This window comes from Cherax quadricarinatus, unplaced genomic scaffold, assembly GCF_038502225.1.
Source record: "Cherax quadricarinatus isolate ZL_2023a unplaced genomic scaffold, ASM3850222v1 Contig83, whole genome shotgun sequence".
NCBI lineage: Eukaryota > Metazoa > Arthropoda > Malacostraca > Decapoda > Parastacidae > Cherax > Cherax quadricarinatus.
Genome location: NW_027195109.1, coordinates 279,922 through 298,183, shown reverse-complemented (window position 1 = coordinate 298,183; position 18,262 = coordinate 279,922). Strand labels below are relative to the sequence as shown.

Genomic DNA, 18,262 nt, shown 5'->3' with positions numbered 1-18,262 from the left:
GTGTCTGGTGGATGACGGTGTAGGGAGAGTGTCTGGTGGATGACAGTGTAGGGAGAGTGTCTGGTGGATGACGGAGTAGGAAGAGTGTCTGGTGGATGACAGTGTAGGGAGAGTGTCTGGTGGATGACAGTGCAGGGAGAGTGTCTGGTGGATGACAGTGTAGGGAGAGTGTCTGGTGGATGACAGTGTAGGGAGAGTGTCTGGTGGATGACAGTGTAGGGAGAGTGTCTGGAGGATAACAGTGTAGGGAGAGCGTCTGGAGGATGACAGTGTAGGGAGAGTGTCCGGAGGATGACAGTATAGGGAGAGTATCTGGTGGATGACAGTGTAGGGAGAGTGTCTGGTGGATGACGGTGTAGGGAGAGTGTCTGGTGGATGACAGTGTAGGGAGAGTGTCTGGTGGATGACGGTGTAGGGAGAGTGTCTGGTGGATGACAGTGTAGGGAGAGTGTCTGGTGGATGACAGTGTAGGGAGAGTGTCTGGTGGATGACAGTGTAGGGAGAGTGTCTGGTGGATGACAGTGTAGGGAGAGTGTCTGGTGGATGACAGTGTAGGGAGAGTGTCTGGTGGATGACAGTGTAGGGAGAGTGTCTGGTGGATGACAGTGTAGGGAGAGTGTCTGGAGGATAACAGTGTAGGGAGAGCGTCTGGAGGATGACAGTGTAGGGAGAGTGTCCGGAGGATGACAGTATAGGGAGAGTATCTGGTGGATGACAGTGTAGGGAGAGTGTCTGGTGGATGACGGTGTAGGGAGAGTGTCTGGTGGATGACAGTGTAGGGAGAGTGTCTGGTGGATGACGGTGTAGGGAGAGTGTCTGGTGGATGACAGTGTAGGGAGAGTGTCTGGTGGATGACAGTGTAGGGAGAGTGTCTGGTGGATGACAGTGTAGGGAGAGTGTCTGGTGGATGACAGTGTAGGGAGAGTGTCTGGTGGATGACAGTGTAGGGAGAGTGTCTGGTGGATGACAGTGTAGGGAGAGTGTCTGGTGGATGACAGTGTAGGGAGAGTGTCTGGTGGATGACAGTGTAGGGAGAGTGTCTGGTGGATGACAGTGTAGGGAGAGTGTCTGGTGGATGACAGTGTAGGGAGAGTGTCTGGTGGATGACAGTGTAGGGAGAGTGTCTGGTGGATGACAGTGTAGGGAGAGTGAATGCTGTTGTTGGAGAGGAAGGAACGACGAGGAAAGTGGTAAGATTGGATGAGATCAGAATATAGTGATGGAGGAGAGGAAGGTGGTGAGGCAAGAAGGTGGTGAGGCAAGAAGGTGGTGAGGCAAGAAGGTGGTGAGACAAGAAGGTGGTGAGACAAGAAGGTGGTGAGGCAAGAAGGTGGTGAGGCAAGAAGGTGGTGAGACAAGAAGGTGGTGAGGCAAGAAGGTGGTGAGGCAAGAAGGTGGTGAGGCAAGAAGGTGGTGAGGCAAGAAGGTGGTGAGGCAAGAAGGTGGTGAGGCAAGAAGGTGGTGAGGCAAGAAGGTGGTGAGGCAAGAAGGTGGTGAGGCAAGAAGGTGGTGAGACAAGAAGGTGGTGAGACAAGAAGGTGGTGAGACAAGAAGGTGGTGAGGCAAGAAGGTGGTGAGGCAAGAAGGTGGTGAGGCAAGAAGGTGGTGAGACAAGAAGGTGGTGAGACAAGAAGGTGGTGAGACAAGAAGGTGGTGAGGCAAGAAGGTGGTGAGACAAGAAGGTGGTGAGGCAAGAAGGTGGTGAGGCAAGAAGGTAGTGAGACAAGAAGGTTGTGTGGCAAGAAGGTGGTGAGGCAAGAAGGTGGTGAGGGAAGAAGGTGGTGAGACAAGAAGGTGGAGAGACAAGAAGGTGGTGAGGGAAGAAGGTGGTGAGGCAAGAAGGTGGTGAGGGAAGAAGGTGGTGAGGCAAGAAGGTGGTGAGGCAAGAAGGTGGTGAGACAAGTAGGTTGTGAGACAAGAAGGTGGTGAGGCAAGAAGGTGGTGAGGCAAAGAAGGTGGTGAGACAAGAAGGTGGTGAGACAAGAAGGTGGTGAGGGAAGAAGGTGGTGAGGCAAGAAGGAGGTGAGACAAGAAGGTGGTGAGACAAGAAGGTGGTGAGACAAGAAGGTGGTGAGGCAAGAAGTTGGTGAGGCAAGAAGGTGGTGAGACAAGAAGGTGGTGAGACAAGAAGGTGGTAAGACAAGAAGGTGGTGAGACAAGAAGGTGGTGAGACAGGAAGGTGGTGAGGCAAGAAGGTGGTGAGACAAGGAGGTGGTGAGACAAGAAGGTGGTGAGGCAAGAAGGTGGTGAGGCAAGTAGGTGGTGAGACAAGAAGGTGGTGAGACAAGAAGGTGGTGAGGCAAGAAGGTGGTGAGACAAGAAGGTGGTGAGACAAGAAGGTGGTGAGGGAAAAAGGTGGTGAGGGAAGAAAGTGGTGAGGCAAGAAGGTGGTGAGACAAGAAGGTGGTGAGACAAGAAGGTGGTGAGGGAAAAAGGTGGTGAGGGAAGAAAGTGGTGAGGCAAGAAGGTGGTGAGACAAGAAGGTGGTGAGACAAGAAGGTGGTGAGGGAAAAAGGTGGTGAGGGAAGAAAGTGGTGAGGCAAGAAGGTGGTGAGACAAGAAGGTGGTGAGGCAAGAAGGTGGTGAGGGATGAAGGTGGTGAGGGAAGAAGGTGGTTAGGCAAGAAAGTTATGAGACAAGAAGGTGGTGAGACAAGAATGTGGTGAGGGAAGAAAGTGGTGAGGCATGAAGGTGGTGAGGCAAGAAGGTTGTGAGGGAAGAAGGTGATGAGGCAAGAAGGTGGTGAGGGAAGAAGGTGGTGAGGGAAGAAGGTGGTGAGGAAAGATGGTGAGACAAGAAGGTGGTGAGACAAGAAAGTGGTGAGACAAGAAGGTGGTGAGACAAGAAGGTTGTGAGGGAAGAAGGTGATGAGGGAAGGTGGTGAGACAAAAAGGTGGTGAGAAGAGGTGGTGAGGCAAGAAGGTGGTGAGACAAAAAGGTGGTGAGAAAAGGTGGTGAGACAAGAAGGTGGTGGGACAAGAAGGTGGTGAGACAAGAAGGTGGTGAGACAAGAAGGTGGTGAGACAAGAAGGTGGTGAGACAAGAAGGTGGTGAGACAAGAATGTGGTGAGACAAGAAGGTGGTGAGACAAGAAGTTGGTGAGGCAGGAAGGTTGTGAACCAAGAAGGTGGTTAGGCAAGAAGGTGGTGAGACAAGAAGGTGGTGAGATAAGAAGGTGGTGAGGCAAGAAGGTGGTGAGGCAAGAAGGTGGTGAGGCAAGAAGGTGGTGAGGCAAGAAGGTGGTGAGGCAAGAAGGTGATGAGGCCAGAAGGTTGTGAGGGAAGGTGGTGAGGCAAGAAGGCGGTGAGACAAGGTGGTGAGTCAAGAAAGTGGTGAGACAAGGTGTTGAGACAAGAATGTGGTGAGACAAGAATGTGGTGAGATAAGAATGTGGTGGGAAAAGAAGGTGGTGAGGAAAGAAGGTGGTGAGACAAGAAAATGGTGAGGCAAGAAGGTGATGAGGGAAGAAGGTGGTGAGACAAGAAGGTGGAGAGACAAGAAGGTGGTGAGGGAAGAAGGTGGTGAGACAAGAAGGTGGAGAGACAAGAAGGTGGTGAGGGAAGAAGGTGGTGAGACAAGAAGGCTATGAGGCAAGAAGGTGTTGAGGCGAGAAGGTGGTGAGGTAAGAAATTGGTGTTTCAAGAAGGTGGTGAGGCAAGAAGGTGGTGAGGCAAGAAGGTGGTGAGGAAAGAAGGTGGTGAGGGATGAAGGTGGTGAGGGAAGAAGGTGGTGAGGCAAGAAGGTTGTGAGACAAGAAGGTGGTGAGACAAGAAGGTGGTAAGTGAAGAAAGTGGGGAGGCAAGAAGGTGGTGAGACAAGAAGGTTGTGAGGGAAGAAGGTGATGAGGCAAGAAGGTGGTGAGGCTAAATGTGGTGAGGCAAGAAGGTGGTGAGGGAAGAATTTGGTGAGGCAAGAAGGTGGTGAGTTAAGAAGGTGGTGAGTCAAGAAGGTGGTGAGGCCAGAAGGTGGTGATGCAAGAAGGTGGTGAGGCAAATGTGGTGAGGCAAGAAGGTGGCGAGGCAAGAAGGTGGTGAGGCAAGAAGGTGGTGAGGCAAGAAGATGGTGAGAGAAGAAGGTGGTGAGAGAAGGTGATGAGACAAAAAGGTGGTGAGAAAAGGTGGTGAGACAAGAAGGTGGTGGGACAAGAAGGTGGTGAGACAAGAAGTTGGTGAGGCAGGAAGGTGGTGAACCAAGAAGGTGGTTAGGCAAGAAGGTGGTGAGACAAGAAGGTGGTGAGACAAGATGGTGGTGAGACAAGAATGTGGTGAGACAAGAAGGTGGTGAGAAAAGAATGTGGTGAGACAAGAAGGTGGTCAGACAAGAAGTTGGTGAGGCAGGAAGGTGGTGAACCAAGAAGGTGGTTAGGCAAGAAGGTGGTGAGACAAGAAGGTGGTGAGATAAGAAGGTGGTGAGGCAAGAAGTTGATGAGGCAAGAAGGTGGTGAGGCAAGAAGGTGGTGAGGCAAGAAGGTGGTGAGGAAAGAAGGTGACGAGGCCAGAAGGTTGTGAGGGAAGAAGGTGGTGAGGCAAGAAGGCGGTGAGACAATGTGGTGAGTCAAGAAAATGGTGAGACAAGAAGGTTTTGAGACAAGAATGTGGTGAGACAAGAATGTGGTGAGACAAGAATGTGGTGGGGCAAGAAGGTGGTTAGAGAAGATGGTGGTGAGACAAGAAGGTGGTGAGACAAGAAGTTGGTGAGGCAGGAAGGTGGTGAGGCAAGAAGGTGTTGAGGCAAGAAGGTGGTGAGATAAGGTGGTGACGCAAGAAGGTGGTGAGGCAAGAATGTGGTGATGCAAGTAGGTGATGAGGCCAGAAGGTGATGAGGCCAGAAGGTGATGAGGCCAGAAGTTGGTGAGACAAGAAGTTGGTGAGACAAGAAGTTGGTGAGACAAGAAGTTGGTGAGACAAGAAGTTGGTGAGGCAAGAAGTTGGTGAGACAAGAAGTTGGTGAGGCAAGAAGTTGGTGAGGCAAGAAGTTGGTGAGACAAGAAGTTGGTGAGGCAAGAAGTTGGTGAGGCAAGAAGTTGGTGAGACAAGAAGTTGGTGAGACAAGAAGTTGGTGAGACAAGAAGTTGGTGAGACAAGAAGTTGGTGAGACAAGAAGGTGGTGAGACAAGAAGTTGGTGAGACAAGAAGTTGGTGAGACAAGAAGTTGGTGAGACAAGAAGTTGGTGAGACAAGAAGTTGGTGAGACAAGAAGTTGGTGAGACAAGAAGGTGGTGAGACAAGAAGTTGGTGAGACAAGAAGTTGGTGAGACAAGAAGTTGGTGAGACAAGAAGTTGGTGAGACAAGAAGGTGGTGAGACAAGAAGTTGGTGAGACAAGAAGTTGGTGAGACAAGAAGTTGGTGAGACAAGAAGTTGGTGAGACAAGAAGTTGGTGAGACAAGAAGTTGGTGAGACAAGAAGTTGGTGAGACAAGAAGTTGGTGAGACAAGAAGTTGGTGAGACAAGAAGTTGGTGAGACAAGAAGTTGGTGAGACAAGAAGTTGGTGAGACAAGAAGTTGGTGAGACAAGAAGTTGGTGAGGCAAGAAGTTGGTGAGGCAAGAAGTTGGTGAGACAAGAAGTTGGTGAGGCAAGAAGTTGGTGAGGCAAGAAGTTGGTGAGACAAGAAGTTGGTGAGACAAGAAGTTGGTGAGACAAGAAGTTGGTGAGACAAGAAGTTGGTGAGACAAGAAGGTGGTGAGACAAGAAGTTGGTGAGACAAGAAGTTGGTGAGACAAGAAGTTGGTGAGACAAGAAGTTGGTGAGACAAGAAGTTGGTGAGACAAGAAGTTGGTGAGACAAGAAGGTGGTGAGACAAGAAGTTGGTGAGACAAGAAGTTGGTGAGACAAGAAGTTGGTGAGACAAGAAGTTGGTGAGACAAGAAGTTGGTGAGACAAGAAGTTGGTGAGACAAGAAGTTGGTGAGACAAGAAGTTGGTGAGACAAGAAGTTGGTGAGACAAGAAGTTGGTGAGACAAGAAGTTGGTGAGACAAGAAGTTGGTGAGACAAGAAGTTGGTGAGACAAGAAGGTGGTGAGACAAGAAGTTGGTGAGACAAGAAGGTGGTGAGACAAGAAGTTGGTGAGACAAGAAGTTGGTGAGACAAGAAGTTGGTGAGACAAGAAGTTGGTGAGACAAGAAGGTGGTGAGACAAGAAGTTGGTGAGGCAAGAAGTTGGTGAGACAAGAAGTTGGTGAGACAAGAAGTTGGTGAGGCAAGAAGGTGGTGAGGCAAGAAGTTGGTGAGGCAAGAAGAAGAGATATATAGGATACAGCTTCGAACATTTTGATTTTCTACGAAATTTTAACTAATGGCCGATAATTTATGGTTTATAGTTAATTACATTAATCTAACGTATAAAAATAAATATTTAAGTTTGAATGTTGTAATGCGTGTAAAAATGCACGTCACATTAAGATGACAGGTTAAATTATAACCTTAAAAACCTCTCAAACATTCTGAACTCTAATTATGTCTCTAGATAAACTTAACCTCTCGTCTATTTGATGTTTATTTAGACGTTCCTTACCTCTAATTAGGACGACGAACGTTCCTAAGTATTTATCTGTGTCCTGACTGATGATAGAATAGAAGCCAGAACCAGAGAGTTGAGAAGCCCTGATGGTCAACTGCCAGGTAGATGACAGTTCTGAGTTTGTCCAGCCTGAAGTACTGACAGGTTCCTTCTGCCATCGTACATACACACTGTCAACCTTCCTGAAGGTGATCCTGACGTGCTGACCTTTGTCCACCGTCACACTCAGCTGCTGAGGTACGTATTCAGCTGAAAGTGAGAGAATGTGAGGGTGAGAGACTGTTAGTGCGAGAGAATGTTAGAGACTAGCAATAATAATCTCTAACAGTCTCTCACCACTGCTGCTTTCATTGATGGAGCAGTTCTAAACACTAAGGGGTCATACTCCGCCTGGGGGGGGGGGTTAGGGTAAAGAAAGAGGTAGTCAGGTTCAGTCCGAGGAAGATGTCACTCCGCTTCCCTTGATCAAGAAACTTCCCTTGGGAGGAAGGAGGAAGGGAGGGAGGAACTGAAGAAAGAAATAGTGAGAGAGAGAGAGAAGTGATGATGCAGGTAAGTTACATACACTTCCTCCAGGTGTGTCGTACCTGCTGATGACAGGTGACAGACAGAGGAGATCAGAAATCTTCATAACAAACTCAACACGTCTTAAACAATACATTAACGGCATGTACAATACAAAAGGGTTGAGGGATACATTACAAATTCTCATTGCTACTTGTCTATCAAAAACAAAATACAACAATTTCATCCAGGTCCTCAGAGGTGGGACGCGTTCGCAAGTTACAGCAGTCATTACCCCTCTGAACCGCAGCGCTGAGTCACTGGAACAGAAAACTAGCCGCCCTTGGATCCTTAGTTAACCTATTGAGTCTTTTGCCTAGCTCCATAAGGAACTTTAATACACTCTTTCCCCATGAGCCAAGGGTCTCTAAGCTCATGGGAACACACATATAATGATGGGCAAGTTCACCACATTTTCTAGACCTAAGGGATTCCCTGAAGCTGGCAGCTGCATCAGTGTGGATGTACATGTGTAGTCTCACACTACCTACTTGCCGTCAGTCTAGGTTTGCAATGTAATTCCATTATTAGGCTTGTATAACTGGGGTGGCTTCTCTATTGCTGGGCATTCTTGATGTTATTAACCTCTTTATACCTTGCAGTTTTTTTCCTCAGATCTACAACAAACAAGACCATGGTACCTGACTCGGTCTGCCGATGCACTGTCGCAGATACACCAGTGTTCGGCGAGGCTAGGGGCGGCTAGGTGAAGAGCAACACCAGTGCGGATGATCTTAAGAGTCGAGGTGTGTGCCGAGGAAGAAAAGGGGACAACCGAAAGACAGGCTGCTCGGCCTGGTTTATTACCTCCCTTCCAGTGATACTACTAACCATGTGTGTCATACCCCTGCCCTCCCTTCCCAGTGATTATACCAGGTCTGGGTAGGCTGCTAAGCCTGCCCTTCTCTCTTCCCAGTGCTTGAACAAGGTATGGGCAGGTTACTTAGTCAGCACTCCCCCTTCCCTCTCAGTGATTCATGGGGAGGCCGTTGAGTCTGTCCCTACCTCTTCCAATGATTGTACTGACCATGGGTAGGCTGCTCAGCCTGCCTCCTTCATGTAAGCACACACAAGTATGAACTAGAGCAACATATGTGGTCACCTTGTTTTCTGAGGAGAGGAGCCATGACCTGGTGTGGGTGGCCCTGGGATCCACAAGTCATCCCTCGCGCCCGAACAACTCTTCCCCATGTCCAGGTATTCCACTCCAGCTCTAGGACTTCCGGTCGGGTATATTTAGCTACGGGGAGAAAAAAATATTATGAAATAAAAAACCACTTTCAAACCGGCATAAAAAAATAATTTCAAAGTGTTAGTGATTATTGAATCAACGTTAGTGATGATCCAGCTGCTGTGTTACTGGTAATAACTATTATTATTGTTACCAGGGAAGTGACACCCTCACTCTGACTTAACACCAACACTTTGTTGACAGAAATATAACTTATACATTGATATACTAACTTTAAGAGACCAAGATGGTCTGAGACCATCATCAATAAGTATCATGAAGGCAACTGACCCAGAAATAATAATAATTATTATTATTACAATTATTATTATTATTATAATTTTAATTATCATTTTCATTATAATTATTAGTTTTATAATCATCATTATCATCATAACGAAGCGCTAAACTCGTACAGCGCCTTGGAAGGTTGCTCTAGTTCCTTGAATCAAAAGCCCTGCACCATCATTCCACACCTTGAAGAACACGACTGAACACAACTGAACACAACTGAACACAACTGAACACAACTGAACACAACTGAACACAACTGAACACAACTGAACACAACTGAACACAACTGAACACAACTGAACACAACTGAACACAACTGAACACGACAGTCATCATGGTCATCAGTGCTCATAATTGACAACTACGTGAAGAACTAAACCCGTGTGGGTCGCTCAATACAACAATGGAGAACATTACAATATGCACTAAACTGCTCTAAATCGTCATAATATACAACAAAATAACATTTTAACATATATTAATTAATTTTTAATATGTTGCATATTTTAAAACAATAATTTGAAGAGTACCATAAAATGTAAGAGATTAGGATTGTTGATTGTAAAATAATGATTTGATCCGCCTCTTACCAGGTGTTGAACTATACCATGGTACGGGTGGGGATTGAACTCGCGGCATGTTAATGGTAAAACTCCAGGCCAGTGCGTAAACCACTGGGTCAGCTGGCTACAATAAGATTCATCCAACTATGTATATTTATACACTATAGGAAGGTTAGCATGGGCCACCACTGTGACCACAAATGCAAGTTTTTACAGATGAATCTCCCACCAGCTTGGCCGTGACGAACTCTAGCTCAAGTCCCCTCAAAGCTGTCATCACGACTCAGCCAGACTGTAGCCAGCTGGTCCAGTGGCTTACGCTCTAGCCTGGAGTTTTTCGACTCACTTGCCTCGAGTTCAATCCCCGCCCATACCCTGATGGCTTCTTTACAAACGTGTCGAAGGATCAAATCCCCGTACTGGAGTAAACTTTAGAAAACGAATACTCAAGATAACCCAAGAAATGACGGAGAAACTTGACGTAAAATGACAGAATGATCTGTATGAAAAACGAAGAGACGTCAGATGTTTACCTGGAGAGTTTACCTGGAGAGAGTTCCGGGGGTCAACGCTCCCGCGGCCCGGTCTGTGACCAGGCCTGTAGCGAGAGTTTCTGTTTCAGTTATGTCTACAAGAAGTTACTGAGTGAAAGTGATATCCATAGTGGCATGTGTCATCCTGGGTGACATGTGTCACCCTGGGTGACATGTGTCATCCTGGGTTACATGCGTCATCCTGGGTGACATGTGTCACCCTGGGTGACATGTGTCATCCTGGGTTCTAAGACGGAACATAAGCACAGTTTGAACTGACAATTAGAACTAAATATATAATAAGTTACTAGAAACAACAGTTGTCAGGAAAGTGAATAACAGCAAAAATTACGTCAATGTTCAAGCAACGACACACACACACACACACACACACACACACACACACACACACACACACACACTGAGCTAAGTCTCGGCCCATGCAACCACAATTAGGTGAGTACATTCAGTTGAGTACACACACACACACATACACCCCGGGACCAGGAGCTATAAATCGACAGACAGCGTTAGTGTCAGCTTTTGTACAACTACTTCTAAAAATAATTTTCTTTGATTCCAAGAACATTGACGGGGAAAATTCTGTGGAAATATTCAGACAAGGAATTTTTAGAATAATAAAAAACGATGGAACAAGTGGAGGACTTACTTCGAATGAAAGGGTTGTCAGAGCTTCCTGGCACAAGACTCATGGTCAGGTGTGTCGTTATGTCTCCAGAATAACACTCAGCTTCCACATTGCCAGGGAAGTTTTCCATGTTGTAAACAAGGAAAATCTCTGGTACCAGCCAGGAGGAACTTCGAGGCACTCTCTGGAGACCTGCAGGTGAGCCTTGGAGTGTGTGTGTTCCCAGCCTTGGAGGACCCTGGTGTGCTCTTAGGAGACCTACGGGATATTCCATGGGAGATTCTTGCGGTCTTCCCTGGAGACTAGCATTAATTAACCCACTGGAGAACTGGGGAGATTCCTGAGCAAATGCAGAATGAGTCCATGAGCGAGACTGGTGTCCTTCCAACCGTCCTGCGAGGGGTTGACTGGTGTTGGTCTGGTAGCTACCTGTAGGAGTCTGGTCTCCTGCCAGAGGCTTCTCATAGTCTTCTTCTTGGTCACTTTCGTCAGGGGATGAGGATCTCCAAGCGACTCCAGAGTCATACCAGCTGAGAGTCCACCACACAACACCTGCTTAGTAAATCTGTAGTTTATGCTACACACCTGTCTCTATTTTACTTAGATACAACAAGAGGAAGAAGTAAAGAAGTCAACAGAAGGATTGAGAGAGAGAAAAAGAGAGACAGACAGACAGACAGACAGACAGACAGACAGACAGACAGAGAGATGAGAGAGGCTCAAACAGAAAAAACGGAAGACAGAGGAAATGAAGGCGTGTGTGTCAGTCAGTTTATTAGTTGTGAAAGGCACTAGTCAATAGACACTTGGCCTGTTGAGTGTGGTACTTGTGTGTGTGTGTGTGTACTCACCTATTTGTACTCACCTTTTTGTGGTTGCAGGGGTCGAGTCCTAGCTCCTGGCCCCGCCTCTTCACTGGTTGCTACTGGGTCCTGTGTGTGTGTGAGTGTGTGTTAGTTACCATTTTGTCCTAGGCACATGTCGATTAGACACTAGGCCTGTGTGTGTGTGTGTGTGTGTGTGTAACAGACCTGGGTGACGTACACCCTCTGATCATCATTGCTGAGGTACACACAAACATTACATGCGTCTAAGTGCATCAAAAAAGAATAAGTGTAACATGCACTTGTCAGAGTCAGGAACCCACACGCAGACAGAACTCAGGAATAAAACTTCGTCTGTAAATTTCGACCTCCAATTGAGGTCCTCTTCAGTTGATCTAAATATCAAATATGTTGCATATTTTTTTTTTTTTTTTGTTTTGAAGGACAGTTTTTGCTCTGTGTAGAGTTTTATTAAGTCGTGACATAATATAGTGGGTCACTTGTTAGAACTGAACACAGAGCGAAACGTTGACCCAGAGAGAAGATGATTATGCAACGTTTATCTTTTGTTTTACCCATTCCTCGTGTCCTTTCTTCATACCGACTCGCACCACACATCAGCTTTTAATTAAAACCCACAAATTCCAACATAAACTACAGACATCTGTGTTACTGGAAGTGTCAACATTCACTTCCATATGTGGGTGTAACTTAAGATATTTCTTACCATGGATGTAACACAACAGGATCAGTGAGCAAGCATAACTAACCTCCCCTTTGACTTACTTGTAGAGGAGAACATCCTCACTAACGAGCAAGCATAACTAACCTCCCCTTTGACTTACTTGTGGAGAACATCCTCACTAACGAGCAAGCATAACTAACCTCCCCTTTGACTTACTTTTGGAGAACATCCTCACTAACGAGCAAGCATAACTAACCTCCCCTTTGACTTACTTGTGGAGAACATCCTCACTAACGAGCTTGTGGAAGCATAACTAACCTCCCCTTTGACTTACTTGTAGAGGAGAACATCCTCACTAACGAGCTAAGCATAACTAACCTCCCCTTTGACTTACTTGTGGAGAACATCCTCACTAACGAGCAAGCATAACTAACCTCCCCTTTGACTTACTTGTAGAGGAGAACATCCTCACTAACGAGCAAGCATAACTAACCTCCCCTTTGACTTACTTGTGGAGAACATCCTCACTAACGAGCAAGCATAACTAACCTCCCCTTTGACTTACTTGTGGAGAACATCCTCACTAACGAGCTAGCATAACTAACCTCCCCTTTGACTTACTTGTAGAGGAGAACATCCTCACTAACGAGCTAGCATAACTAACCTCCCCTTTGACTTGTGGAGGAGAACATCCTCACTAACGAGCTAGCATAACTAACCTCCCCTTTGACTTACTTGTAGAGGAGAACATCCTCACTAACGAGCTAGCATAACTAACCTCCCCTTTGACTTACTTGTGGAGAACATCCTCACTAACGAGCTAGCATAACTAACCTCCCCTTTGACTTACTTGTGGAGAACATCCTCACTAACGAGCTAGCATAACTAACCTCCCCTTTGACTTACTTGTGGAGAACATCCTCACTAACGAGTAAGCATAACTAACCTCCCCTTTGACTTACTTGTAGAGGAGAACATCCTCACTAACGAGCAAGCATAACTAACCTCCCCTTTGACTTACTTGTAGAGGAGAACATCCTCACTAACGAGCAAGCATAACTAACCTCCCCTTTGACTTACTTGTGGAGGAGAACAGGGGTAGCCAGGGCACAGAGGATACCTGAAACACCAGACAGGGCACAGCATCAGGATTCAAGAAATCGTAATAACATGAGTGAAGGCAAATCACCGAACGGGGAGGATTCGAACCCACGGCAAAGTATATTTAATGTACCATCCTGCTGTGTATATCATGCAATGAAAGACCAGGTACCTATGTACTCTTACATAGTTACAGTTGTATACAAAATAACCACTGTGGAAAAAATAATGAATTTCTAATCGCTTTCATAATTTCTTACATTATCAAGGAACTTGATAACGTGAGAAATCACGTAAAAATAGTGAACTTCCAAGCGATTTCATGATTTCACACATTATCAAGAGACCTTGATAATGTGAGAAATCACGAAAGCGCTTGGAAGTTCACTATTTTTTCACAGTGGTTTGTTTTGCATATTGTGATATCACCTGTTTACTGTGATCTTATTGCATGCATTGCACACGGTTATATGTTAATATAAACGTACGGCAAGAGCTTGGTAGTGAACAGCACAGGATGTACTCTTAACATGGTGTAGTGGGTAGGATTTAAACCATGCAGCCTTAACATGGTGTAGTGGGTAGGATTTAAACCATGCAGCCTTAACATGGTGTAGTGGGTAGGGTTTAAACCCGGCAGCCTTAACATGGTGTAGTGGGTAGGATTTAAACCATGCAGCCTTAACATGGTGTAGTGGGTAGGGTTTAAACCCGGCAGCCTTAACATGGTGTAGTGGGTAGGATTTAAACCATGCAGCCTTAACATGGTGTAGTGGGTAGGATTTAAACCATGCAGCCTTAACATGGTGTAGTGGGTAGGATTTAAACCATGCAGCCTTAACATGGTGTAGTGGGTAGGATTTAAACCATGCAGCCTTAACATGGTGTAGTGGGTAGGATTTAAACCATGCAGCCTTAACATGGTGTAGTGGGTAGGATTTAAACCATGCAGCCTTAACATGGTGTAGTGGGTAGGATTTAAACCATGCAGCCTTAACATGGTGTAGTGGGTAGGGTTTAAACCCGGCAGCCTTAACATGGTGTAGTGGGTAGGATTTAAACCATGCAGCCTTAACATGGTGTAGTGGGTAGGATTTAAACCATGCAGCCTTAACATGGTGTAGTGGGTAGGATTTAAACCATGCAGCCTTAACATGGTGTAGTGGGTAGGATTTAAACCATGCAGCCTTAACATAGTGTAGTGGGTAGGATTTAAACCATGCAGCCTTAACATGGTGTAATGGGTAGGATTTAAACCATTCAGCCTTAACATGGTGTAGTGGGTAGGATTTAAACCATTCAGCCTTAACATAGTGTAGTGGGTAGGATTTAAACCCGGCAGCCTTAACATGGTGTAGTGGGTAGGATTTAAACCCGGCAGCCTTAACATGGTGTAGTGGATAGGATTTAAACCCGGCAGCCTTAACATGGTGTAGTGGGTAGGATTTAAACCATGCAGCCTTAACATGGTGTAGTGGGTAGGATTTAAACCCGGCAGCCTTAACATGGTGTAGTGGGTAGGATTTAAACCATGCAGCCTTAACATAGTGTAGTGGGTAGGATTTAAACCATGCAGACTTAACATGGTGTAGTGGGTAGGATTTAAACCATGCAGCCTTAACATAGTGTAGTGGGTAGGATTTAAACCATGCAGCCTTAACATAATGTAGTGGGTAGGATTTAAACCATGCAGACTTAACATGGTGTAGTGGGTAGGATTTAAACCATGCAGCCTTAACATGGTGTAGTGGGTAGGATTTAAACCCGGCAGCCTTAACATGGTGTAGTGGGTAGGATTTAAACCATGCAGCCTTAACATAGTGTAGTGGGTAGGATTTAAACCATGCAGCCTTAACATAGTGTAGTGGGTAGGATTTAAACCATGCAGCCTTAACATAATGTAGTGGGTAGGATTTAAACCATGCAGCCTTAACATGGTGTAGTTGGTAGGATTTAAACCATGCAGCCTTAACATAGTGTAGTGGGTAGGATTTAAACCATGCAGCCTTAACATGGTGTAATGGGTAAGATTTAAACCATGCAGCCTTAACATAGTGTAGTGGGTAGGATATAAACCATGCAGCCTTAACATGGTGTAGTGGGTAGGATTTAAACCATGCAGCCTTAACATGGTGTAGTGGGTAGGGTTTAAACCATGCAGCCTTAACATGGTGTAGTGGGTAGGATTTAAACCCGGCAGCCTTAACATAGTGTAGTGGGTAGGGTTTAAACCCGGCAGCCTTAACATAGTGTAGTGGGTAGGGTTTAAACCCGGCAGCCTTAACATAGTGCAGTGGGTAGGGTTTAAACCCGGCAGCCTTAACATGGTGTAGTGGGTAGGGTTTAAACCCGGCAGCCTTGACATGGTGTAGTGGGTAGGGTTTAAACCATGCAGCCTTAACATGGTGTAGTGGGTAGGGTTTAAACCCGGCAGCCTTAACATGGTGTAGTGGGTAGGGTTTAAACCCGGCAGCCTTAACATGGTGTAGTGGGTAGGGTTTAAACCATGTAGCCTTAACATGGTGTAGTGGGTAGGATTTAAACCATGCAGCCTTAACATGGTGTAGTGGGTGGGATTTAAACCATGCAGCCTTAACATAGTGTAGTGGGTAGGATTTAAACCATGCAGCCTTAACATGCCATACCCCCGGCCGGGATTGAACCCGCGGTCATAGAGTCTCAAAACTCCAGCCCGTCGCGTTAGCCACTAGACCAGCTAGCCACAATAAGATTCATCCAACTAGGTATATTTCTACACCATAGGAAAGTTAGCACAGGCACCTCTGTGACCACAAATGCAAGTTTTTACAGACGAATCTCCAGCTAGCGTGGCCGTGACGAACTCTAGCTCAAGTCCCTTCACTGCCGTCAACATGACTCAAGAAATCGTAATGACACGATTGCAAATAAACCATACCCCCGGCCGGGATTGAACCCGCGGTCATAGAGTCTCAAAACTCCAGCCCGTCGCGTTAGCCACTAGACCAGCTAGCCACTAGACCAGCTAGCCACTAGACCAGCTAGCCACTAGACCAGCTAGCCACTAGACCAGCTAGCCACTAGACCAGCTAGCCACTAGACCAGCTAGCCACTAGACCAGCTTGCCACTAGACCAGTTAGCCACTAGACCAGCTAGCCACTAGACCAGCTAGCCACTAGACCAGCTAGCCACTAGACCAGCTAGCCACTAGACCAGCTAGCCACTAGACCAGCTAGCCACTAGACCAGTTAGCCACTAGACCAGCTAGCCACTAGACCAGCTAGCCACTAGACCAGCTAGCCACTAGACCAGCTAGCCACTAGACCAGCTAGCCACTAGACCAGCTAGCCACTAGACCAGCTAGCCACTAGACCAGCTAGCCACTAGACCAGCTAGCCACTAGACCAGTTAGCCACTAGACCAGCTAGCCACTAGACCAGCTAGCCACTAGACCAGCTAGCCACTAGACCAGCTAGCCACTAGACCAGCTAGCTACTAGACCAGCTAGCCACTAGACCAGCTAGCCACTAGACCAGCTAGCCACTAGACCAGCTAGCCACTAGACCAGCTAGCTACTAGACCAGCTAGCCACTAGACCAGCTAGCCACTAGACCAGCTAGCCACTAGACCAGCTAGCCACTAGACCAGCTAGCCACTAGACCAGCTAGCCACTAGACCAGCTAGCCACTAGACCAGCTAGCCACTAGACCAGCTAGCCACTAGACCAGCTAGCCACAATAAGACTTTCAAAAAAGAAATGTTCTTCCTTTGAATTTTCTTTTAAAAGTTTTTGAAGGGAATAACTGGGAAAATTATAGAGATTTGAAGGTCAAGCGAGGGGAGACTCAGAGGGGAAACTTACCTAGAAACAACCATCTGGCAGCCATATTGAGTACTCCACCCACCAACTGGTCCTTCCACCATCTGGGGAGACGTCTCTGTCACTGCCACCACCTGGGGAGACGTCTCTGTCACTGCCACCACCTGGGGAGACGTCTCTGTCACTGCCACCACCTGGGGAGACGTCTCTGTCACTGCCACCACCTGGGGAGACGTCTCTGTCACTGCCACCACCTGGGGAGACGTCTCTGTCACTGCCACCACCTGGGAGACGTCTCTGTCACTGCCACCACCTGGGGAGACGTCTCTGTCACTGCCACCACCTGGGGAGACGTCTCTGTCACTGCCACCACCTGGGGAGACGTCTGTCACTGCCACCACCTGGGGAGACGTCTCTGTCACTGCCACCACCTGGGGAGACGTCTCTGTCACTGCCACCACCTGGGGAGACGTCTCTGTCACTGCCACCACCTGGGAGACGTCTCTGTCACTGCCACCACCTGGGGAGACGTCTCTGTCACTGCCACCACTTAGGAAGGTTAGTTTTGTTACTGCCACAAGACACCCAGTGCCACAGAGAACACCCAGGACCACACTACACCCAGTGCCATAGAGCACACCCAGGGTCACAGAGAACACCCAGTGCCACAGCACACCCAGGGCCACAGAGAACACCCAGTGCCACACTACACCCAGTGCCGCACTACACCCAGTGCCACGATACAAAGGTCGGAGGCAGCCAGGATGTGCGGCTTGCTGGTCTTTCCAAATAAGTGTTTCCTGTGTATCAAAACAACATCTACTGTCAGTCTTGTAACTACGATTTGGATAAGGAAAAATCTATTCATGCATTTCATAATTGCATTTGATATGTACCTCTCTCTCTCTCTCTCTCTCTCTCTCTCTCTCTCTCTCTCTCTCTCTCTCTCTCTCTCTCTCTCTCTCTCTCTCTCTCTCTCTCTCTCTCTCTCTCTCTCTCTCTCTCTCTCTCTCTCTCTCTCTCTCTCTCTCTCTCTCTCTCTCTCTCTCACTCACTCACTCACTTTCTAAAATCTACAGGAAACCACTTTACGACACCTATCACTGAGCTTAAATAAGCCTACTAGAACACTGCTAATCTTTCACTGCCATTGAGAGCTGTGGTCAGCACCTTAGAACCTCTGCTAGTTGTGTCTGAACTGTGATGAAGGTACTGTGGTACTGTGCTGATGGTAGTGTGGTACTGTGGTGAGGGTAATGTGGTACCGTGGTGAAGGTACGCTAGGTGTTGTGGTTCATGAATGTACCTACACACATCAGTTTAATGATCGCTTGTGTTTGTCCTCACGGAGCTGTGTGTACTGGAAGTCGACACTGCAAGTGGTAGTGTTGATAACGGAAGGGGAGTGAAAAGATAAGGAAAAATAGGAAAAGAGTGGGGAAAGAGAGAAAACGGGTGAATGGGGAATGAAAAGAACAGGGGGATAAACGAGGGAGAA

At 47.1% G+C, this 18,262-nt stretch overlaps 1 protein-coding gene across 1 annotated transcript in view; it reads right to left on the bottom strand.

Annotated features, from left to right (window-relative positions):
• The window catches only part of LOC138851200 (uncharacterized), a 50,042-nt gene extending 32,493 nt beyond the window's left edge, over positions 1-17,549 (bottom strand). Inside the window, exons 1-6 of the mRNA XM_070080026.1 lie at positions 17,256-17,549; positions 16,807-17,077; positions 12,944-12,983; positions 10,376-10,884; positions 8,187-8,324; positions 6,515-6,769 (exon numbers count right to left, since the gene is read on the bottom strand). Coding sequence (XP_069936127.1) covers positions 6,515-6,769; positions 8,187-8,324; positions 10,376-10,884; positions 12,944-12,983; positions 16,807-16,831 — 967 coding nt within the window. The 5' untranslated portion in view covers positions 16,832-17,077; positions 17,256-17,549. The remainder of the gene's footprint in view (positions 1-6,514; positions 6,770-8,186; positions 8,325-10,375; positions 10,885-12,943; positions 12,984-16,806; positions 17,078-17,255) is intronic.
• Between the last annotated feature and the right edge of the window lie 713 nt (positions 17,550-18,262).